The sequence below is a fragment of the Stegodyphus dumicola genome, chromosome X2 (assembly GCF_044657685.1).
Source record: "Stegodyphus dumicola isolate Sdum_Otavi_A_Nest chromosome X2, ASM4465768v1".
Lineage (NCBI taxonomy): Eukaryota > Metazoa > Arthropoda > Arachnida > Araneae > Eresidae > Stegodyphus > Stegodyphus dumicola.
In genome coordinates, this window is record NC_140781.1 from 119,694,085 (window position 1) to 119,720,847 (window position 26,763).

At 34.7% G+C, this 26,763-nt stretch overlaps 1 protein-coding gene across 3 annotated transcripts in view; it reads right to left on the bottom strand.

Annotated features, from left to right (window-relative positions):
- LOC118187551 (nuclear receptor subfamily 2 group C member 2-like) overlaps positions 1-26,763 on the bottom strand; it is a 313,745-nt gene that overhangs the window by 72,040 nt on the left and 214,942 nt on the right. For all 3 annotated transcript variants that reach the window (XM_085809580.1, XM_085809578.1, XM_085809581.1), the window contains 2 exons: positions 15,489-15,619; positions 3,331-3,488 (listed from right to left, as the gene is read on the bottom strand). In XM_085809580.1, coding sequence (XP_085665706.1) covers positions 3,331-3,488; positions 15,489-15,531 — 201 coding nt within the window. In that variant the 5' untranslated portion in view covers positions 15,532-15,619. The remainder of the gene's footprint in view (positions 1-3,330; positions 3,489-15,488; positions 15,620-26,763) is intronic.

Sequence of the window (26,763 nt, forward strand, 5' to 3'; positions counted from 1 at the left end):
CACGGTGTTCCTCCCAGCTACTTAAGGTTTTTCGCAAAGAATTTAATGCCAATACTTAAAGAAAATACAGCCGAAACTCATCCCATTTTCGAAATTCAACCGGAATTACAATTTTTCTACGTACAGGCGCCATGTTTCGGTTGTTTTAAGTACTGCTGATATTCGGATATCGAGAAATATATAGATAGCACGACTGCGAATAGCGTACTCCCAACTTCTACAGCCATTCTTACTATAGAGTTCCTGTAAAAAATGTATCTTTTTTTTGTTTGTTTGTTTCTCCTTTCTGAATGTAATAACTGAAAAGGAATGCGAGACTTTCTGCATTAACTAGAATAATTTTACAGTATTTATGAACTTTCTCACATCGTTAAACGTTAATACTAAATAATGGTAATAACAATTTTCAGGACTTGTTTCTGACCGTAACAGATTTTTAATTATTCGTTCTCACATGATGACAGCTCTGCGTAGTCTTTCAACCGTCAACTTCCGTTCAGATTAAAATCATAAGTAAATATGATCAAATCATAGATTACAGACCTTAGCAAACATTTCCGAAATCCGTGAATGAACTGCGTTTTCTTTTTTTAAAATCAAATAAATCAATTATTGACCTGTCCATTTTATGTCATAAATTCATGAAAGAAAGCTTAAAAATATTTAATGGAAACGTAACTAGAATTCTAAAAAAGAGTGCCTATAGTTAAATATCAGGCGCGATCACTGAAACCCGTTTCACTGCTATATGGTGTGATGAAAGGAATAAGTAAAAGTGTATATATTAGTACATACTATACATACACTTATACTATAAGTTATAGTACAACATGGCAAAATATCCTCGTTCCTCTACAGTATAAATCATGTGATAATGGTTTTTGTTCTTTGCAAGAGTAATCGTTTGAAAGATGGAGTTCCGCATGCAGAAAATGCTCAGAATACACCAATATACTGAAGGATGTCAACCAACTGAAATGTTTCGTCGAATGAATGAAGTGTATGGCGACGCATGCATCTTAAAAATAACAGTGATGAAATGGGTAAGAATGATTACACAAGGACGTGAACGAACAAGTGTTGATTCCCGTTCTGATCAAACCCACGTTGCCACAGACGACAATTATATAACGGTGAATGACATTTCGTTCGAGCATTCGAAAGCCAACCTTCAAAATTTTATACCCAAACCATTAGCAGATTGGTTATATTCGTAAATCGGGATTAAATATCTGAGCGCCCATGGTGATGAAAATCATGAATAAATGCGGTGAAGTGTAGTAATGTAATTATATTACTTTCGAAGATTCTGTCACCAAACGGATTCAGTTGATCAACTGATAGTAAATACATTTGAATGCGCAAAAAATTAGAAACGGTTAAATTACTTGTTAATTCAAGCAATAGCGGGCTATCTGCCTTAGAAAAATATAAAAAACTTATCATGAGAACCTTGAGTTATGGATGAACAGTGAGGATCAATGTGGAAAAAGTAAGGTCTGGCAAAAAAGATCTCCCCGATTTAAAACAAATTTTATAGAGCAATCATAGATTACATTCTAAATTTTATTTTTTCGTGATACAGAACAATATTTGTTATTTTTTCAGCACTTTGTTTTAAAGATCATATTGTCCAAATGCTTGGCCCACACCAGCGATACGTATTGAATGCCCACTTACATGTTTTCCGATACACGCGTGATCATTAAGCTCCGATATTGCTACTATATCAATATAAAAAGAGTCCTTTTAGTTCCTGAACTATTTGCAGCCTATGTTTGAAGATTTCCACTTTTAGGAGCCTCTAAAGAAAATAAGTATTTTACGAGAAATGTTTCCAGGCCGCTTAATTTCGTGCCATGGTAGCAGAGCATCAAACGCAAGTCATACATAAATGAGGAAACAGGAAAATGCTATTTGCACACAGAATAGTGACGATAACGAAGGCAGTGTGTGACACTGCAGAACTTCTGGTTGAGGCTTTAGAATTGCAGATCGCGAGGGCAAACATTTGGATTATATTACCTGTAAAACAGAATGATGATAAAATGGCACACAATTATTCTATATAATGGTAAAATAAAATCTGAAATACGACCCACAGTGTCTTTTTTTATTTCCATTTGAAATCGGGGAGACCTTTCTACTAGACCCTGGCAATGAATGAAGCGTTACTAGCACTTTTGAAGATTAGAAAAATTTAACATCCACCGTACGAACTACTAGATTATGCTGGATCTTTCTACTAGACCCTAGCAATGAATGAAGTGTTAACTGGCACTTTTGAAGAAGGAAAAATTAACCTCCACCGTACGAACTAATCATTTTAACCATTGCTAGCAAACAATCTATTTGAAGATACGTTATAATATGCGCTATTCATCTAGACTCTGTTACTTTTCGCATACATTATTAATATAGTTACAAATTTAATAAAGTATAAAATAGTGTAAATGTCAGTTTTTTGTTTTAAGAAATTCAAACATTTCTTCAAATATAATTTTCAAATTTATAATCGCATAAAATTGTATTGTTCATTAGTTATACTGTATTTTATACAACTTTTGATACTAAAAACATTACTAAATGGCAAACTGTTCTAATTAAACTATAAAGATACTGACACATGATGCTTGATAAAAGTGGTTAAAGACTTTATTTCTTTAACTAATGATCTCACAACACTTTAATGAGTTAAGATATTTCATACTTTTATGTACAAAATTGGTGGCGAAGATATTCGCGAACCAAATTACTTAGATAATTTTCCCGTAATTGTGGCCTAAGTAATTCAAGACTTCTGGAGCTAACTTTAGAAAATAGCAGCAAAACAATAGTTGCTCGTTTTGGAAAAAACTGGCTCCGCTCTGGGTACAACAAGCATAATGAAACTTTAGCTCACCCGTTTAAAGAGTTTATTAAGCAGTCTGTAAATCTTGGAAGTAAATGGACGGAACGTTTAGACTCATTAAGGGCAATGAAATTTTAACTAATTGAAATTTTTTATTCTGCAGAGACTGTATAACATTTATTTATACAGTTTTACAGAATTCTTCTTCCCTAAAATGCTGAAATTGCTTTCACAAAAACTTCTCTATCTTATTTTAAGAAACTTTGCAAAATGTGGTACATCTCTAAGATCAATATTTAAGAAAAGGAAGCCAGTAGCCACCTTTTCAGATCATTCTGCTTATATAATAAAGTTTAATATCGTAACATAACATTAATAATTAGTATATGTGCAATTCATTACAATATAGACATGCACAGATGACAAAAAATATCAGGGATTTAAAAAAAATCACAATAAATCACAATGCGACAAATTACCGGACTGGCGGGTTCCTCTTTGATTCCAACATCACCGGGCTCACTATCAGCTTTAATATCACAGGTTTGGTTTTGATTTTGAGGAGAACATTGGGGACTTTCTGGATATTCACTCTGAGGGACAGAAGATTCAGGGCTCCCAGATTCACAGCTACCATCTAAAAATGAGGTTGCATTTCATTTTTCATTGAAGAAACAAAATCAAACATTCATATTGCAATAGCATTTTAAAACACTATTACACAATAAACTAAAAATAGAGGAAAGCTGTTTGATACTAAAAACATTTGTAGTGACGTCTTTTCTAATTTAGGTACCACCACTTTACGTTACACAAACAAAGACATTTATCAGCCAAGCGGGCGTCAATGCCGTTGCCATTCCAAATGATGTAAAATTTGTAATTTACCTTCTACGTAGATTGGCGATTAGTTATAATACAGCCACTCGACTGGCATAAGATCTTTAATTTAGTTTTTTAATTATAACCGCAGTTGCTTAATAAAATGAGCAATTGAAAACAATAAGCATACGTCATATTTTATTTTATTTTTTTAAATACTGGGATATCAAAGTTGGCCTATTCAGAGCACTTTGTAACCAGCAAATGCCAAAATATTTGCCAAAATTCATTCTTGCATGATCTGAAAAAGAATTATGCAGGGAAAGGGGTAAAAATTGTCCGCTAGAGAGCGCTTTACAATGTTTAAAATAGTAAAATACACTCCTTCGCTGCAGAATCCTTTTCCGTATGATCTGAGAACAGAGTAAATATAAATTTTGCTGTCTCTCCACTAAACCGAAGCTGTCTAAGATTTGGAACAGGTCAACTTTAATTATACTCATCCTATACATCTGATATAATTCGCAATACCTTTATAGTTGATAATTAGGAATATATAAAAATGATAATTTTTATGAACATTTGCATATATGCAAAGAGTATACTCTTTTGGTAATTAACTAACGCCTTTTTAAGTCTTCTAACGCCTTTTTTCAGCTTTAGTAAAAAACAATCATTTGGATTTTCATATCTTCAGAATCTTTTATGAGAAATTCAATTCAAACATAAAACATAATTTTGTGATATATTTTAAACCGAACATTTTACCAACAATTTAAGATTGCGTAAAAGTTTAAGCACTATAAAAAAGACCTTCTTTTGGTTGTAAAACGTTCTATTCTGTGAGTGGCATTTTAGAAGTCATTACCGATTTGACGATCCTTTTGCAAAAACAGTAGAAGTTTACATTAAAGTCAGTTCATTTTTATGATTAATATATAAAAACAATTGGACCATTTTATGCGTGACATTCACAGTAAAAGCATTCGTAAGAGGAAAAAAAATTACGCCAATAAGTACCTTTTTGTGAAAATACAAAAAAATGAACAAACATGACGATGAAATAGATGGACACACATGCTAAAGAAAAAACTTGTTAAGTCAGATTAGATTAATCGGAAATGAGGACTATTCAGCCGAAGAGGAGGAATGCCTTCGCGGAGGACTTTCTACGAGAAATTGGCTCCTATTTACGTCCACAGAAGTAAAACCATGAAAACTCATCTCGGTCGAAATGATCATATTCCATGCAGCCAACCTCAGTTTGCTTGGGTTCGAATTTGAGTAAAACTACTAGTATTCAGCTGTCTCAACCGCTCAGGCCAAGATACACGTGAAGCAAAATATATGGTCCATTTGCATGAAATATTAATGTCTCAAACTTCGTCATTACCGTCGCAAAATCTTTTCTAGTTTAAGAGCCATCATGTTACGTTACACTACCAGACCAACGTAACATGATGGTGATCCTGGTACACCTTACGTGACATTTTAAGGGCCATTGCTTATATAATTCTGTTATGAGAAGAAATCGCTAACTCTCTAAGAAAAACTCTCGATATATAAATATATTAATAACTTATTCTTAATTGCGAGTACGATATAAAAATACAAATATTTACTTTGTCTACGAACAACGTTTTCCATTTAGCAAGAGACAAAATATAAGTTTATATACTACTACGACTCTAACTAGTTTCACTGGTCTCGAAATATTCATAAAACTTGGTCAGTTTACATTTTTCAATGTAAAGAATATGAAATTTCAAGCAAGTTATGCCATCATTTCAATTTACTGCCAAAAGAAGTGAAAGAAGAACCCATTAACATTTTTTTCACTTTAAGATTATACAAAGATTATGAGTCAATAAAATCGAATTTTAAGTTTTTCAAAATTCAGTAAATATAATCAAATTACATTTTTTTACTCTTGCCGCCCAGACGGTATAGTGGTTAGGGGAGCCTGACTGCGATACCAAAGAGCCCGGGTTCGAATTCCGGAGAAGGCATGGATGTAAAATTGCCTGTCCCTTCATAGGAGGTAACTGTGGCCGCCTATTAGGTGCCTCCACAATAAAATGGCTACCACTTCTGGCCTTAGTAGTGGCAAATGCAGTTATAAGCAAGTGCCCGCCATTTGTAAAAGAAAAATTTTTTTTACTCACCAAAATTTTGTGAAATGACTCATTTTTCTTTTTTTCATAAAAATTCATAAGTATCTAAAGAATACTTCAAATGACTTCATTTAAATAAATACACTTTCAGTCTAAACTTCTGATACACTTCTATGATTAAATACATTTTATAATGTCATAAAATTTAAGAATGTCTATCATACTTTGAATTTAAAAGAAATTCACTAACCCAATACTGGCATGCTCGTCTAAGAATTTAAGCAACGCTCTTTCTAAATTATAAAATCCAGTGGGATTCAAAAGTTCTCGCTCTAATTTTAAAATCATCTGTTATGATGTCAAAACAGATCTTCAAGCGTTGCTATTTGGAATATTTATGAGTTATCTCAAACACCAAGATATAATACCAGATAACAGTTTCCTTATGTAGAAGGTGAACAGAAATAAAATTGCTGCTGCAACGAGTTTAAGAACAGAATATACTGTTAGAAGCCAATATCATGATGAAAAATTAACGCGGTATCCAGCTCCTTCGAAGGGAGCTGCCTAATCCTGCTGCGGAAAGAAAAACTAATGTAATTTTTTGTCTCCAAAAAACATCAAAATGTGCCACGCATTTAATAAGTTATTCGGGAATGTTGGTTGGTAAGTTAAACAATTATGGCAAAGTATGCGATGCTATTTGCCACAGAAAGGATACCTTCACGGATAGCATATGTCCATCGTCTTCCAAAAGTATCTCTTCGTACAAGAGGTTGCATAAAGGATCGCAAGTGCTACAATACCACTGGTGAGATTATCTATATTCTTCAGATTGCATAATTCTCTTTGGCATTTTGTGCATCTGGGGCACTCTGAGCCTCTGTATCTGTTTAAGGATCTCCTGTACCTAAAGCAGGGCAAATATCATCCGAATAAGATAACAATTGATATGTCTATTATACCAACCTACTTTTCCAAGTTCTATGATCAGGCCTTTCTAAAGCAGACAATTGTTCGTAGCGCCGTCAAGTACATCTCAAAGACAATTTTGTACACAAATTTTAAGTACTAAAGCAAAGAGTCTTCCCGTGAATGAGAACACCAGTTCATTCAAACGCTGTATAATTCCTCTTCGCCTGCTACTATACATCCAATTTTGTATACGTTTAATATATATATATATTTTTTTCAACAAAGTTTATAACTTTACAGCAAGCCTAAAATCTAATTCAAGCATATTATGAAGGAACATAACGAAAATATCGTATTATGAGTGAACATAATGAAAATACTGTAACATGAATTAAGTAACTGAATTAATACGCAACAGAATTAAGTAATTTATGAAAATTATATATTAATGTTGCAAATTTGCAACATTAATATATCATTAATAACAGCTCTCACTAATGCATTGCATTATTCACTTGGCGATATAAGCATTTTATCATAAAAGTGTGACACATGCATGATTATTTTCTGTGTCAGTCTTTAATGCAGATACTGTAAACGCTTTAAGTTAAATGATATAACTATGAGGTAACTTGGTACCCTCCTACGTTATGATAAATTTGTTATTCAACAATGACATACGCAGAAGCTTTTATGTATTTTTGTATAGGTCCCTCCTTAAAAGAAATACTGAGGAGCAGGCTGGGAGTGCTAGGAAGGTCTCGTCGGTCATTTGGAGCGAGATGTATCAAACAATAAAGCTCCAATGCTTCCCTTTTTCCTTTTAATCGTGACATCGCTGAGGCCTCAGAAGGGTGATTTAGCCATTGACGGGTTACTACGTGACAACGATACTGCCTATACCACTATTTAAGCTCTGCTGTCCTTTATACTTGCACCTGTACTTGTCAATTCTTACCGCGCAGCTTCGGCTAAAAAAATTCAAGAAGGGAATAAAAACTTCAGATACCTGACAGATAAAAAAAGTGATACAGCAATGCAAATGCAGAAGGGTACTACCTTCAACTGTAAAACTGTGAGAACATAAAATCACTTCAATACTTTATTAGCTAATAATTCGTAAAAAGGGTGCAAATGGCTGTAATTCCTTGATCTGATAAAAACAACAGAAATTATCATAAAATACGTACAGTCTTGTTAAAGTATCAAAAAAATATGCTGATGTTCTCTAAAACTGAATAAATATTAATTATAGATAATCGAATAATCATAAATCAAAACAGTGCTCAATGTTAGTGAACTTACAGCTAGTTTTGACAGTGCTCATCAACAATTAAAATTGCTTAAATAATTTATTAATAAGTAATTAGTATAAATAATTTTAAAAAGGCGCAAATGTCACTCTTTTAAAATCAATCTCATTCACGCTAAACATCGCGGTTCTTGATATATTAATTATACTCATAGTTAAAAACGCGGTTCTTGATATATTAATTATACTCATAGTTAAAAAAGTATATAAGTTTTTAGGAGCTATTCTTAGCCGTTTTTGTACTTCTTTAAATTTTATTTCTTGATAAGGGCATCTTATTTCAATAGTATTTATTCTAAGCATGAACACAGGAGAAATCAAATTCTATATTTAGTTACAATTTATTCTTTATATTATAAAACAGCGTACCATTCATCGGTTTCGTTCATACTCAAATGCCACCTACTAAGATACTAAATTTCAACCAAGCAATCGATTTAAAGCAGTCTAACAATAAACTTATGTACCATACAGTAATTCTTTCATTTGACCTATATTTTGTGACCGAATACCAAAAAACAAAAATAATAATAAAAATAAACTGATTAGCTAACAGTAAGTTCAGACACTTTAAAAACTTTGATATTCATGCTGAAGACAATATGCGAGGGTCATCCAGAAAATAAGAGACCGTTTAGTTATCTAAAATACACAATTTTTATAATATCCAAAATAAACAATATTTATTGGAAAAAAATAAGTCAGTCACAAAGTGGAAGCTTCCTTCTCGTCTCTATAAAATAACCAAATATTTGTCGTATCTTCTCACGATCTTCAGAATTCTCATGTTATATATTTCTGCCACCAGACCTGAAGACTGCAGCAAGTGACAGAGTCCTAAAAGACAGCTGCGTAACTCTCCACGAATTGCACATTGTGCTTCCACACATTTCTCGTTCTTTGCTTGGTGAAACTGTATCGTAACACCTCGGCTACAGCCAAATTTGCGCACGATGGGTTCCGCGGCAAATGAGTGACCCACACAGAACTCAGAGAATGGGCATTCTTAATACGATATCACACAGACGAAGACGCCCTTCTTGATATGATTGCGATTGGTGATGAGACCTTGCGTGTGTCACATCACTCCAGACAGCACGCGTGCAATCACTTGAGAGGCATATTCCCTCATCACCATCACTCATCGAGAAAATTCAAACAGACTCTCTCAACATGAAATGCCACGGCAAATCTACTTTTGGGATCGTAAAGGTGTTCCTTTTGTGGATTTCATGCCAATTGGCACTACAATCAATGTCAATCGTTATTGTGAGACTAAAGTAAACTCCGGTGAGCCATACAAAACAGAAGGCGAGGAATACTTTCTGGGGGAACTGCGCTTCTTCAAGACAAAATTCCCTGGCCTCACACTGTTGCTGCAACTCAAGAATTGCTGGATCAATTCGGATGGAAAAATTTTATCATACATCCTATAGTTCGGACCTTGTTCCTAGTGATTTCCATCTTTTCCCCGAGTTGAAAGTGCTTCTGGGCAGTAAACGTTTTGGAAGTGGTGAAAAGTTGGAGAATGCAGCGACCACCTGCCTTGACGAACTGACGGCAGGAAAGTACATGGGAAACATGAAGCTCGTAAAAACATACGATAAATGTTTAAATGAACGGGATTACGTAGAGACGAGAAGGAAGATTCCTGTATGTAATATGTAACAGAAATGTTTTTTTCCAATAAATATTGTATTTTTCATTTTGTGTAACTAAACGGTCTTTACTTTCTGAATGATCCTCGTACATTGAAATAATATCAATATTTTTAACAAGCTAATATTTCATTTAGTTTAAGTAACACCAGTATTTTTAATGAGTACTGGCAATTAAATTTCATATAAAACTCTTTAGAAACGAAGTTTTCACTTAAAAAGACAAAGGGGGGGGGAAAGAAAGAAATTACTAAAAAATTTACTCGAGACTTAGCTCAATTTTCAATTAAAATAGTCGCTACTTCTTCCAAGTAGTTTAACTTTCCTTAACAGACAAAATTACATGGCTTAATTAATTATGACGAAACATTTAAGGACTAATAGAAGGGACACTTTCGAACTAACATTCAAGAGGAGCTGGTTTATACTTTACATTTACGGAACATATAAGAAAAAAAACCTTAAACTTCCATACAACCAGGCTGTTCAGTTATAAGTAGAGCACCGGGGACGAGATAGCAGTGGACCGAAAAAAAAGAAAGGGGCTCCCCCTTCTTAGTAAAATTTTCTAAATGCTAAATTTAGTAATTTTAGTAATATTTTACTAATTATTTCTTAGTAATACTTTACTACATTTTAAGTTTTTCAATGTTATTAGTATTAAGTAATGTTATAAAATACGTAGTCCGTCGGTAGAAAATTTTCAGCATTTTAAAACATAAAAATAATATTTAAAGTACCTTTTGATAGTTTGGCTTTTATTTACCAAATAATATACATTAAAATAACATATACCCGCCCAGACGGTATAGTGATGGTTACCCTACTGTGGTAACGAAGGACCCGGGTTGGAATCTCGGAGAAGGCATGGATGCATGTAAATGTATAGTGTCTTTGTGGCATGGGGGCACTCTAAATACACGGGGCGCCGAAAGTCCTCTCGACAGGTTCGTGGTAGTGGAAGAGGGAGTAGGAGACCCTCGGACCCGTTTCCCCCGAGGTGCTCTCCATCAAAACTGGGGGGGGTGGAACTAAGCGAAGTCGCACTGTCACCCGTATGGTGCTCAAGGTTGCCGGTAGGGGATGAGAGGCGGGAGACCGTCGGATCTGTCCTACCCCGGGATGCTGTCCATCAAAACTGGGGGGGGGGCAGAACTGAGCGAAGTCGTACTGTCACCTGTATGGTGCTCAAGGCTCTTGCCAACGACAGGCGCCATCTTACGCCACGATGAATTTCGTGGGCTTCTTCTGATGTCACTCTTAGACAAGAGAGATAAGTCAACAACAAAATAACATATGAAATGACAAACGGCAATTTTAAGATCAAGAGATTTTAGCTTGAAAATTTATATTTTGTGTTTGATAGGAAAAATTAATAACTTATAATTATTACAAAAAAATAAATCCATAATTTTAACCTTTAGAAACATTTCTGAACTGTTCAGATGTATTCTTCAGTTTTATTAGAAGTGAGGAGTAACGAACGCTGTCATAGAATGCTGTTTTTTGACCGCCAAAGCCATGCCCTTAAGGGCCCATGTATTGATTACTGCTAAAAATAAGCAATGAAACCGGAGAATCAAATTTAATAATTCGAGATGAAACGTAAAATTTGCGTGCGTAACACAAAACATGAACCAAATATACTGCAGTAAGGACGAGGGTTCAAACATTTTCAAAGATTATTCAACGTACATTCTCAATTTACCTCTAACCATTCCCCCTTTTTTTTTGTTTGGGAAAAAGAAATAAATAATTACCACATTCCTACTTCGCTTTTTCAAACGACTATAACGGGTAAGTTACTCGAATATAGCAAAACCACACGAGAGCTATTTGCCCGAGGGAAGAGATGCCTTTGTGGAGGACTTTCTAAGGGTAAATGGCTCGTATTCACGTTACACATGGGGAAAACCACAAAAATGAATCATGCGGCCAGCCCGTTTGCCTGGATTTGGAAAGAAGTCAAACCACCAACATTCGGCGGTCTTAATCATTCGGCCACTGGCGAAACAAACGACTATGAAATTTGTATCAATTCAATTGTATTAACCAAAGCAAAAGCTGTATTAAAGAAAGTAAAAGCTGTATTAACTCAATATATTTTACATTAACGAACCAGTTGTTTAAATTAACACGTCATTTGTTATTTTAAAAATCTTCTCCGCATTAGTTGCTTCATCTACTGTATCAAAATATGAAAATGAAATGAGTTTTATATGGGAGCAAGAATCGAAAATTAGGAGAGAATTGGCAATATCCTCCTGCTGTAGTGAAATTCATGTTTTGTTATCTGTCTTTAGTGATGATGATACTTGTTAGCGAGTTTGTTTCTGGTGGAAAATTAAGTTAGTAGTCATGGAAGAGTGAAAGCGGTTGGCCACTGATGGGTTCTTGATGAATTAATAAAAAAAAAAAAAATTCCTTTTACAGAGTTAAGACGTGCCTGCCGAGTGCGTTGACAATGTGTTATGATTTTGCTGGATTTTTAATGTTTTAAAATAGAAATACGCTTTTTTTTTTCTGATTGTTTGTGAGATACCGTATTTACTGAATATATTACGATCTCAAATTTAAGACGACACCTATTTTATTTTTCAACAACTCCTGGAAGATTTAATTCTAAAGATATTTTTCATCATGAATCCACATGAACAAATACTGCGCTATTATCTACGGTTCTGTAATACAAATTTAAGCAGAATTTAGGTACTTTTGAAAAAAGGCACTCTCGTAAAATAAAAGTTTTAAACTGTAGAACCTATTTGTAAATACTGCAACAACGGTTTTTATAATTGCCAATACACTACACACTAACGTAACCGAAATTCGGACACTGAAACTGCTACTTAAGAGTCACTTTCTCTCGCTACTAAGAATGGATTCTGGAAGAAAATGTTTTTCTGGAAGAAAATGACTGGGGGGGGGGAATAGAAGTCGTGCATAAGTAATCATTCCATGTACTCATACAACTTGAAAACATTGACAGTTTTAACACTCTTTATAATTAGTTTAAAAATTGGGAAGAGGACGTAAACCTCATCTTGTAATATTCGGGTAAATACGTTATTTATCCTTCATTTGAAGAGTATATAATAATCCGTAGAATAATAGCATTAGATAAAGAGTATAAATTATTTAACTCTTGAATCATAACATTACAATACTGTAACATAACACAATAATATGAGGTTAAATGTTCCACCCCCAAAAGTTTTGCTTTAATATAACAATATTAAGAACTGAAACTGAAAATTTCAAAGCTAAAAGTACACACTGCCAATACAGCAAGTAGAAGTGACTAGGCAATTTGAAGAAATAAGCGTGTGTTAAGAATTTTAAAGTGGGTTTTAATTTTTTTAACTATTTTAAATACTTGCTATACTCAACGTACAAATCCCTTGGACACAAACGGCACAAAACATTCCTTTACGAGACATACGAGCTCCGTTAGTGATGATAAAATACACACTTAAATTCACTTCCACACCTCTTTTCGGTCTCTTTGCAATAAATGCGGTTTTGAAATCGTTCTTTTCTTCAAACTAGCTATTTAGAGGTACTCCAAAAAATGGCTTCAAATGTCTAAGCAGCCCACCAGTGGTCAAGCGGTAAAGTCCCTAAACACTGGTAGTTCGGTCTGAGGTTCAAATCCCGCGAACGGGCTGGCTACATGGGCGTTTTTGTGGTTTTCCGATGTGTTTCCCTTAGAATGTTCTCCACGAAGGCATCTCTCCCTTCCGTATAGTGCCTTAGAAGGGACACGTAAATAATAATAATAATAAATATCAAAGCAACTTTATATCTTGGCTGCGTATTCCCCATGCTAAAGCTGCAAAACTGATTATAAGAAAGCATTCGACGCATATTTCTAAGAAAGGATGCCTTCATACAGGATTTTCTAAAGAAAACTGTCTCCTACTCATATTACTTATAAGAAAGCGCAAGAAAATACCCATGCAGCCAATCAATTTCATCGACGAGAATTGAACTCAGAACAAATATTCTATTGATTAAGGCTGTTTTATTGATTAAAATAAAGGAGGAAAAAACTGTTAACTTAATAATGATTTCAAGGATAACTTTCTAAAAAAAAAACTTACTCATAGCTACAACACGAAAAGGAGAGAAAGAAAAACCAAAAACAAAACAACCGAAACCCAGGGCATCAAATCTTTTAGTTACGATAGGAGTAATTTTTAAGTTTTGGTTTTGCACTGCTTTCTTAATATAAAATAATTGGCGACATGACTAGCACTTAAAATTGCATTTAACTCGATCAATATTGAATAATCAATATTTCTAAAGCCTGAAAATACACAGGGAAGAGTCTTTGTGAAGATTTCTCATAAAACTTGGATACTTTTCAATGTTTGAAGTTGTGAAAATGCTTTTAGATGTGAGAAGTCTTACTCATTTTGAAGGAGGAGCTGAGAAATGTGTTACTACGCTGGTTCAATGCCTTTTAGGAATAAAGTAAGTTACTGCTCTTTTTTATCCAGGATTGTTGAAAAATTATTAGTGGTGCAAGAAGGATTAAGTATGAATTATTTAATCTCGGCAGATAATAAATATTACAGATCACCGAAAAGCTTTTCCAAAGCCGGTTTTGAAAAGATATGTTGCTCTATTACATGAATTTTCATCTTAGCACTGCGAAGTGAATTCAAAGGCATGAAATTAGGTTTTTCAAAAGATGGAGTTTCCTTAGTCTTTTCACTTCATTCATTATGTCGTGACCTTTAATTTTTTTGAGGCATCCAACAGCGGTAAAGTGATTGAGAAAAGCCTTACAAAGAGAGAGGGAGAGAGAGAGAGAGATAAATCAGGAGGCCTTAGCCTCCATGAAAGCATCCCACATTTAGGCAGAAAGCCCTCGGGTTATTTGAACACGGCAAAGCCTACAACCTAACCACCGACTAACTAGTTGCACTAGTTACAGTTTTTAACTAGTTGCACTCCAACAAGAAAGACACCCTGCACGTGATACCATCACAATTTTTGACTTTCTAATATTTAAAATGTCCCCATAAAATGTTCTAGCCTCTAAATATTTCTACTCCCTAAGAAACCAATAATGTAGTTATTAGCAATTTACGTTATTTTTTAAATGTAGTCGCTAGTTGTTGACAATGTGGCTAAAACTGAGAAAATAATTATTATAAATATTTCGTTGAATGTTGCACACAATGTCAAGAAACTAGGCCCACCAGCGGCCGAGCGGTAAAAGCCGCTGAACACTGGTAGTTCGGTCCGGGATTCGAGTCCCGGCGAACGGGCTGGCTGCATGGCGTTTTCGTGGTTTTCCCCATGTGTAACGTTGATACGAGCCATTTTCCCTTAAAAAGACCTCCACGGGGCATTCCTCCCTTTCTGTGAAGTGCCCAAGGGCGGAGCACGTAATAAGAAAAAAAAAAAAAAACAGTTAAGAAACTTTCTGCATTTTACTTATTAAAATATAATGGATGTTTCTCTATTTGTGCTTTTTGCTTTGAGGGGACCATAAAAAATCAAAATTTTGTATATTCAAAGCCGTTCTTCTCCCAGTGATCAAACTGTTCTTATAAAATTCTCTCATCGAGAGAAACTGTAATAATAATAATAGGCGGTAAATACGTAGAATTAATAGTTAAAGAAATAAAGCCTGCAGGCACTTTCTTCGACTACACTGTATCACAGAAGAAGTTACACTACGTTTACTATTAGTGATAGACGGGCAAGCGACGTTTATGAGGATTTACATTTCTAACCACAACATACATTCATCTAACATGCCAACGTAATACATGCCATGACAATATACAATAAATAGCTACCTAGAGTGGATGAAATAACCGGACCATCTGTAACGGATGTCATGGCAGTATGAGAAACACCATATTCGTTACGGACAACTGGCCCAGCAACTGTGCCCAAACAGCCTTTGATAAGTTGGAGGATATTAAATCTGAAAGAAACAATAAATATATATGTAAACATAATATTTTTTTTAAGTTACAAATCATAAACATTTTAAAATGGCACATATTGTTTACTAAACTACTACTTTTTAAAGACTAAGAAATTAGGTCAAGAAACATTGCGGTTGAAGGTCAGAATGCAAGGCTGAATCGGTGCAAATTAAAGTTTCGCGTGACTAAAATGCCACGTAGATGCTGCACACCACCTTCATTTTTATTTGATGAAATAAAAGTCGTTATCGCAATATACCGCAAGCCGAATATTCAAGTCCCTTTCGTCAAATGATTTTACAAGCCATTAATGCGAATATACTGCAAGCAATATACCACAAGCCGAATATTCAAGTCCCTTTCGTCAAATGATTTTACAAGCCATTAATGCGAATCTTTACAATCATAACGATTATCACAAGACGAATAGTCCTCTGTTATATTTTTCGCAATTTTTTCGTAACATACATGGAATTTTTAAATTTACACTAGTACTATCAATTACAATAATTTAAAGAATGTTTTTTCTACATCATTTAATAATACTACAGATTTTGAACTTAAGAGTAGTTACTATATAGTACGCGAGATATAAATGTAAATGTATGTGCATTGTTTATATGTCATAGTGTATACGGATGAACGCATGTACTACTGTATTGATTCTGTGAAGTATTTTAGACATACAGCTAGTATAACGTGTACTTACAATATATAGCAGAGGAGACCAAACTGTTCATACCAAGTCACAGATTCATTTTAAAAATTAAAAAATTCCAAGCACAAGAGTCCATGTGCAGTTGGATTTTCTACGACACTACACTAGATATTTACATCACTTAAAAAAAAAAAAAAAAAAAAAAAAAAAAGGGGGGGGGGGGAAACAAAAATGTCACGTAAATTAACTATGATATCACAATCTTTAAGTTATGCGGTTATTTATAAGCTCACATAAATAATTTCTGCTACTGTGCACTATATTCAGGAGCTTATTGACCTACGATACACAGCTCCTCCAGTGGCCGACTGGTTAAAAGCCTCTGGCCTCTGAATAAGGACAGTTCGACCTATGTTCGATCTCAGGCGAACGAGTCGGCTGCATGGTTGGTTTTCATAGTTTTACCATTGTGTATCGTGAATAAGTCAGTTTCCCTAAGAGAGTCGCCCACGAAAGCATCTCTCACCTTAGGCAGACAACCCTTGTGTGCTTTGGCATATTCAGTTAACCTAAACCTAAGGTACACAAATTGACATATTTTACTATATACTGAATTTTGTTTATCTTAGTAGAAAAATCGGGAACTTCCTTCTGATTATAATTATTAACTGTAACAAATTTTCATCGAAAGAAGACATAGTAGTCTTTACAGTAGTGGAAAAAAAAAGCTATTTATTCTAGTGAAAGATCGCGTATTCTGTTCTGGTTGTTAACTAATGGTAAGAGGTTCAAATTTGCATCGAAAGAAGACATACATTTATTCTTACCCTATATGATTTCTCCCGTAAACAATAAAAATATATAAACAGGAATAACTGAGGAAAAATTAAAACTGAAATGCAGAAATTATTCTAAAAGAATGACAACTTAGTAATATTAAGCAACTAGTTTCTCGAGGACACACGAGAGGATCCACATACGGAACTCATACCTTAAAATCAATCAATAAATTCATTAGATATGAAATGGTTAATTACACAGGTTTCTTTCAAGACAAATTACAAACATAACATTCGTAATGGTGTTTAGCACAATTCGTTAACGCAACGTTTTGTGTAACTGCGTGTCTTTTCGGCTGTTTCAAAAAATATTATCGCTATGGTTAATTGGACATAGAAACATAATTATTTGCCTTTATTCATTATTCGACGATTAGCGCACATTTTAAAATTATTAAACATATATGGTAATTTTAAAAATTAAATTATTTGTTGTTGGAAGAGTACGTCACTGAACGACATTTCAAACTATTTTTCTAAAATAAGATAAAAATTATTGCTTGTTATAACCCAAGTCGCAATTAAGCAATTCGGGGGGGGGCGGATGTGTTTTGCAAGACGCAATTTAGCTATGCCTGGTTAATGATATATACACTCATGTCCATAAATTAAGGATAATGCAAAATCAGGCAAAGGAAGAGTTAGAATCAAAACAAATTTGACTTATTTGTAAAGCTTATTTATTAAACAAAAGGTAAAGAGCAAAAAAAGATGCTATATGTTTGATATTATTAAAAAAAATTAGCGATTTTTTCTCCCTGGAGCAAATTAAAAAAAGACCTATTTACAAAAAACCAATATTACATAGTTGGTATAATTGTTAATACATTGTATGTCTCCCAGACGATGCAATACAGTCCGTACAACGCCTAGACATGCTGAGTATCAAATTATCGATCTGATCTTGGGGGATATTACACCACTCAAAAAGCAATGCTCTCCGAAGTTCCGGTAGACATGTAGGAGGAGGTTGACGGGCTGCAACTCGTCGGCCAAGCATGTCCCACACGTGCTCTACTGGATTCAAGTCCGGTGAGAATGCTGGCCAGTCCATACGGGTGATATCCTCCGATTGAAGACATTCGCTTACGATGTTTGCACGGTGAGGACGGGCGTTGTCATCCATAAACACAAATTGTGCGCAGATGGTGCCCCGAAACAAACGTACATGTTGTTCCAGAATGACGTCCCGATAGATTTGGCTTGTCATGGTTCCAATTTGAAAATTTTCGATATAATATCTTATTCCTCAAACTTGCTGCGAATGTCAGATATCGATAAGATTACGAAATAATAGGTGCATATATTACTTGTACCCATTGCTGAATTATATATATATACATACTGTATATTACACTCATGTCCATAAATTAAGGATAATTCGGAGTCACGCGGAAATCGAACTCTAAAATAAATATATCACCTGTAAAATTACTACACACATCTTCAAGAATCATATGCAAATTTCAGGAAGTAACCAGATGACACCGATGGTACGTCACAATGACGAGAGTGTAAGAGAGTGATATATAAGATTTGAAGGTCAGTTCTGGAACCCAGAATAATTCCACCCCAAACGAGCACTCCTGCACCACCGTAACGGTGTCGTTCAATGATGTTTTCTTGATGGTAACGGGTACCTGGAGCTCTCCATATGAAAGTCCGGCGAGAATCAGACCGCAAGCTGAACCTGGACTCGTCGGAAAACATCACACAAGCCCACTGTTGCGGTGTCCACAATGCACGCCTTTACTCCAGGCTAACCGCAGGCGACAGTGAGTTGCAGTAAGTGGAACGCACCTGACAGGTCTACGAGCATATAGACCAATCTGCCCTAAGCATCTGTACACGGTCTGCCTTGAAATTGTCATACCAGTGGCTGAAGACAGCTGACGAAACAGGTCTGAGGCTGTGCTCCCCCTGTTTCTTTTGGCAGTAACTGCCAAATATCGGTCCTCATTCGGCGTTGTAACTCTGGGGCGATCTGTGCTGTAACGTCTACTCACATTACCATCATCTTGGAATCGTTGCCAAAGCCTGGAGATGACACTCTGGGCAATTCCAAGTTCGTCTGATAATTCCAGTTGGGTACGCCCACATTCCAGACGGCCGATAATTCTACCACGTAAAAAATCATCCAAATGCGTCCTTTGTATCATAACTATTCGGTTACTGCACTGAAATGCTTATAAAGCGCCTGGGAACAATTTTACTTCTTTGCCTGTATTCCTTATATATCACTCTCTTACACTCTCGTCATTGTGACGTACCATCGGTGTCATCTGGTTACTTCCTGAAATTTGCATATGATTCTTGAAGATGTGTGTAGTAATTTTACAGGTGATATATTTATTTTAGAGTTCGATTTCCGCGTGACTCCGAATTATCCTTAATTTATGGACATGAGTGTAATATACAGTATGTATATATATAATTCAGCAATGGGTACAAGTAATACATGCACCTATTATTTCGTAATCTTATCGATATCTGACATTCGCAGCAAGTTTGAGGAATAAGATATTATATCGAAAATTTTAATGTTCATTGAATCTAACTAAATATCTTCAACTATTTTAAGTAGATGGCGTCTGATATGTCATCTCAAACCGGGCCGGGTCTTGTTAAACATATAAACTCTGTCGGGATCGCAGCTTAAATTCTGTTCGGTTCCAGTTTTCGGTCGGAAGTCATCTTGACAGCGCATAATGATTACATATCGGCCTGTCACATACGAGGTCGCAGAGGGCCTATCACATATAAAGTAAGTAAAAAAAATTAGGTTACTTATTTTCTCAAGTTTTTAGTTTTACTAATTATTTTACCGGCTTCCAATCATTTGAATTATTTTTCTTCGTATTAAGATATAAAAAGTTAATTACTTTTATAATCTAATACTTTAATTTAGAAATGCTGTATTCGAAGGTATGCTCTTAGTACTAATAGCGTACTAACATAAATTCTTCTACATCTTATGCCGAAAATGTAAGAAATAAGAAAATATTTCAGAATTGCCACTGTTGGTATAAAGATTAAATTTTAATTGAATATTTTAATTAAAAAAGAAAAATCAATTAAAAAGTCTTCTCACTATTCTGGAACATAGGGTTCACCTTGATGTGATTCATTTCTTTACCATTTTATTAACCCAAAACTTTTAGGCAAAGTTAGAAAATTTTATATCGAACTTGTGCAATGAAATCTGACGGTTAAATATGCAGTTGCAAAAGGAATGCAATAGGCCACGAAGATAGTTATCTAGAGCAGCGGTTCTCAACCTTTTGACTGACGTGTACCACCTAAACAAAAATTGATAAACTTTAGTACCACCATTACATTTTACAGTGTATATTTTTCAGTTTCTCAATAAAAATTTAAAAAATAAATTAATTAAAAAAATACTCTGCCATTTGCACAACCTATTGGCTATTTGTATTAAACATGCACACATAAAAAATATTAGATTGAAAATTGGTTACTATTTTAATTATCAAAATTTAAGTTATAGTACTTTAATTCTAAAATTTAGGGTGAAATTTGGGCCTGTTTAAGGGAGATCAATTTCTTTATGTCTGGTCTTATTTCACTTCGTTTTAACCTTAAATTACGATCCTCTTTTAATTTTCTTCTGCATCTATTTTTCAAACAGAACATGGAAGAAAATCCTTGTTCACACAAATAGGTGATAAAAATTTAATAGCTTTATATGAAATGCCTTTAAATTCTTTTTTTCGGTTCAGCCAAATGTTACCAAAAGCTATTTTTTAAATCTTCAGTTAAGAGTTCGATTACAGGAAATTTCTATTAACTGTTCTTTTTTTTTTTTTTTTTCCCCACGAGATTTTTGAATTTAATAGTTAAAAATACTGCGTTTCTTTTGTGTACCACCTATTTTGCTCTTGGTTTCCACCAGTGGTACGCGTACCACCGGTTGAGAATCGCTGATCTAGAGGATAAGTTCTATAGTTTTCAACTACAGTAATTTTATTCCAATCACTCCGTATATATATATATATATATATATTTTTTTTTGAGTCTTCTACTCTTCAAGCGTAACTTAATACTTGTTCCTTTTCTTTATGTATACATATCTAACTCTTCCTACAAAATTGGATGATGAGCTCCTATAAGGAACTGAAGTGTCAATGTCAACTCTCATCTGAATTGCTTATTTTCGAAAGCCCTTCAGCTGCTGGCTCGAAGTAGTTTCACTGGGATAGAAAATATTTAAAGTGAATAACGATGTCCTATTCGAGCTAATCTTCCAATCCAAGTATCTTCCAAATAATCAGGTAAAGCGTTTTAATATACGCTTAATTTTTCTTGTGAAATTTACTATCCATAAGCTTGTCAAAAACGTCCTGATGTCAAACTCAGGACAGATGGATAAAGCAGCTAATAATGCAAAATTATTTGTCATAAATGCATCAATTTTGCAATCTTATATTTGATTGCACATATGTACTGCGAAAAATGGAGAAAACAACTCATAATTTGTATCACCGGCACTAAATATATCAATTAAAATGGCACGAAATGTAATAATTGCGGATGCAAATCTAGCATTACAGTTTCTAGCAACAATGCACATTAAGGAGCTATTATAATTATAAATTTATCACTGTTAATACATGCTCATTGTCAATATATTTATGATTACCATTATTAAATTTATGCCACTGTCCATAACTACGTTTGAATGTTAACGCTACATTTACCAACTAGTCGAAATGTCTGGTTTCAGTTGTTTCAGGAAAATTTTTGCCATAAATTTCATCGCATTTTTTTCAAGGGTTTATTCTTTTTAATGACGTTACAAAAAATAATTTTTGCTAGATTTCCTTCTTTGAGAGCCTAGTGTCTAGCGGTTGCATAACCAACTTCAGATGTTCTGCTTATCTTAGGAAGACTTTGACTAGAGAGGCTCTTTTCTTGTTTAACCATTTGCGGCACAGTGTGTTCGGTCTGGACACAGCTAAAAATTTTCTTCTGTATGCATAGAAAAAATTGAATGAAAAAGGATTTATAGGTTACTCTGAACCTTCTTTATTTATAGTAGATGGCAGCTCAACACAAACCGGTCCATTTATTTTAACCATGTTTAGTTTTTTAAGATCCTCATTTTCAAAGAAATCTTCCAGATTTTTTAGGGTATAAAAGGAATTGTTTGAAATGAAATTTCTATGTTATGTTTTTGGCTGTATGCTAATCTCCTTATTCTATATTATTTTTAAATTTTTACCTTGAAATCTTGCCTAAAATCAAACGGCGAACACTAGGTGGGCCCAGACCAGGCTCACCGATAATCTAGGACAACTGAGAGTCTGTATTCATTGTTTCTCCGCATCTCATCGGTCAGTTCATCGACAACAATGCTCGTTTCAGCACTCTTTTCGAAGCTCTATTCAATCAGTGTGCCACTTTGGCCACACCCACAGAATTAAAGGTAAGTGCTATCTTCACAAAATTTTACTTGTATACTCCTCCAGGCCTAATTAGACTGCCCACTTTTATTTATTTATTTATCATTTTTTTTTATCAAACCTCCAACTTTAAAAGGTAGCGTGCCGGAAAGGGTTAAAAAGCTCTTACCAGATTCTTGAGATCAAGCCTCGCAGTATGTTCAGCAATTTTGGAAGCATTCAACTATATCTGACTATATCTTAAACTGTGGGTCGAGACCCTCCAAGTGGGTGGCGGCACCTCTGGCAGGGGGTCGAAAAAAATTTTAACGTTTTGATATTTCTTTAACTTATTATAAGAATTTACAATTACCAAATATTTTTAGACAATGTGTCTGAAAATAGATAAAGATAAGACAATACAGACAAATTAAAAAAACGAAAACGTTTCGACGCATTCTTTTTATAATATAAACGCTCATTTTCCTTGCTTTGCACGTGACGCTGTCATTTCATCTGTTACTTATTTAACATTTTCACATTGTTCTATGTCTTAAAATTAAAGTTGATGACCTAAAACTGCAATAGTTTATTACAGTACAAGTGAAAAAATTGACAGTTTCAGTCACGCGTGGGTCGGATTTGCGCATTACTTATGGGGTCCCACAAAATTTTTATAAATATTATGGAGTCCTGGGGGTCGCAAAAAAAATTTCAGTGATAAAAAAAGCGTACCACATGATGATTATTTGCCTTGTTCGTGTTTCCGACAAAAAAAGGGGGTCGCGAATGAAAAAAATTTAAGAAACCCTGATCTACGATGTCTCTTTGGTAGGATTAGTAACATATGACCACTTTCAAACCTACAAAACAATATTCAACCAATATATGTGTGCGACATCATATTTTGTTCGCTATGGCCTTACTTGTTTAAATATCAACATGGTGGTAGTTTTTTTTTTTTTTCCATCCATTGCCATATAACTACGGGAAATAATTACACTCAGTATACTTTAATCAGTCTCTGCACAGTTAATACAATATTAACAGGACATTTAATACATGTATGTTTTAGTTTAACTAAAGTACAAAAATAATAGTTAATTTTATACTGAAACATATAAATATAAGCCAACAAATGAATAGCAAGCTTCGTGACAAAATGTTATGTATACAGCACTGCCTCCGTATCTGCAGACTTCCAACGACCATGTGAAACAGCGCACAACAGCAAACGGTACTTTATACGTGATATTCGCGTGATAAATTACGCACAGAAGATATTACCAACGTTAAATAAAAAAATAATAATAAAGTATATAGTTCAACACATTTAATAATTATTTCTAACTAACTAAGTATTACTAATTAAATCAATGCAAAATATGCTGAACACTATAGTTATACGCTTTCTCTCGCACGCATGTGAGTAAGGGATTCTGACATTTTAGCCTAATCTTCAAAAGAGTCATGAAATGCAACTCTTTACAATATAACGTAATGTTTTAATGAATGACAGAGTAAAAATTGTTCTTTTCGTACCGTGAATAGTAGGGAAACAGAGAAATATGGGCAAAACCTATCTGACTGGTGTGCCTTTTTAGCGGTTCCCCATCGTAAAAGTGCCAGCAACTTTATCCAGATCAGTAAACGTTCACCAAGGCAGATACCTTTATAACGCTGCCTCCAAATAAAGATAACCTTTAATAGAGACCAGTTCATAACTTGAAGAAACAAGCCTTCATCAGGATACCAACACCGTTATGGTTAGGCCTTTTTTAATATGGTAAAGCACACAAGCACTGTCTTTTCTATTTTAAATTTATAAAGCAAACGAAAATCCTACTTGCATAGCTGCATACCGGCAATCATACGAAGTTGCCGTTTTAAAGTTAAAAACTGAAGAGGCAGGCAGCTTTATGTCAGAGCACCCTTCAGAAGGTTCCTACCTTTATGAACATTGGCCGACCTGAAATTAAGTGCTGTCACCTTTACTGAAAGCACATCGTAATGCAGTCTTATCTGACAGCCACTACTCCTTTTTGCCCTCACGAATTTACTCCCGTCAAGTAGAGGTATGAGCTTAGAAAAAGCATCATGACAAACACGCGCAGTTTTTACTATCTTAATATGCAAGCCAAAAGCATCTGACACAGAAATACTTTCCATGCACAATTCCAAAACTTTTTCATTAGAAAATTACGTTAGCAATTCACTTTTCTTTTAAATAAATTATTTCCCCAAGTCGAAATTAAAAAAAAAAAAATAAATAAATAAAGAGTCTGTTGCTCAAAAATAATACCCGATATGAAAATTTAATACTAGGTTTCGAAATCAGAGCAGAAAATATTATAAAATTCAGCATTGCAGGTCTCCGTATGTTAAGTTTTGTAGGTCGAAGTTATAATTTAAAGCGCAATTAAAAAACACTAAATGAAACAAGCCTACATGAATTAAGTTGCTAAAATTTGTATGGAAGAACAAAACTGGAAACAAATATATTTTGGTTATGCTATTTGAAAATGGCAGAGCACAGAGGGTTATCTGTTTGCGAGGAAAATGTCTTCAAGGAGGACTTTCTAAGGGAAAGTAGATCACATTCCCAGAACACATGGCTATAACTACGAAAACCAATGAACCATGCATGCAGCTAGCCCACAAGCCTCGATTCGAACCGAATCAAACTACTAGTATTCAGCGATCTTAATTACTCGGCCTCTGTTGGGACCAAATATATTTTGCTCTTTCTAGCCTGAAAGTAATCGAAAACACACGATAATGGGTCGGCTGCATGGGCGTTTTCGTAGGTTTTTCCACGTGTAACGTGGATACAGCCAGTTTTCCTTAGGAAGTCCTCCCGGAAGGCATTTCTACCCTGAAGCAGACAGCTCTCATGTGCTTTGCTGTAATCAAATGTCTACCACTAGCCAAGACCGCTTAATACAGGTAGTTCGACCTGGATCAAAATCCTGGCGAACGGGCATGCCCTTTCGCCAGGGATCCGTGATTTTCCGTGTTTCCGTGATTTTCATCATATCTGACGAGACTGCGAACCAGTTTTTCTATAGTAAACATTTTCCTTAGGTAGATAACCCTAGTTTGATTTGCCATAATCTAATAACCCAGTCAAGTCACACTAAATATGATATGCAAGCTCTCTTACACTAAATATGATATGCACACGCTGCTCTGACCGTTGCTGGCTGTCGTATCGTTATGTCCGGGTTCGAATCTCAAAGGCTTGGGTATTTGCAAGCGTATTTAGTGTCTTTGCGGCATGGAGCAGTTAAAATACATGTCGAAAGTTCTCTCGAGTAGTTTGGTGTTAAGGGAAGGGAGATGGGAAACTCTATGACTGGTCCAACTGGAGATTCTCCTCCAAAATTGGGAGGAAACAGAGCAAAGTCATATTGTCATCTAAAAGGTGCCCAAGGCCCATTCCAACAACAGACTCAACCCTGCACTCTCCGTCACGATAAAATTCGTGAAGTTGCCTTCATATTACTGTTAGACATGAGAGACAAGTCGCAAGAAGATTCACACAACTCTAACTGAAATTTTAACCGATATGCCCCCTTCTGTTTGGACAATTTAAAAAGCTGCATTTGTGGACGAATCACCGTATTTATTCGGGTATTCCGTCCCTTTTTCCTCCCGCCTAATTTCATTTCTAGAAAATCGAGAGGAAAATTTACGCGTTGTATATCATTTCTGAAGAATCGGCTAAAGGAAGAAATTAGTGCATTAATAAGAATAATAAGAATAATAAAAAAACATTTATTAGAATTAATCTGTCCTACATTTCAGAGATCGAAAGTAATAACTTTATCTTAAAAGTTATTACTTTCGAATTTCAAAACATAAACTATATTGCTACGTTAATCAGAAATTTCTTAAACATGAACTGGAAAAACTGTGGGAAGGGTGGGGAATACGCCAATACTTAAATCTCGATTTCAAATCTAAAGTTTAAATTTTAGAACTATAAAATGTAAAAGATATTTTCCAGACATGTTCAAGTATGCGAAAAGAAAGTAGGTATTCGAGCGATTCTAGCGATAAACTTAATCTTAGCTGTACAGGAAAGAAAAACAAGCTGCACAAAGAAATTGAATGGCCGAGAAAAAAGGGACTTTCAGTTGAATATCCGAATTTTAAGTGATGCCGTTATTATCATAGATGCTGTAATTTCTGAATCAAACTTCCGGCTGCCACTTTCAGAGAACAGAGCCAAAAACGAA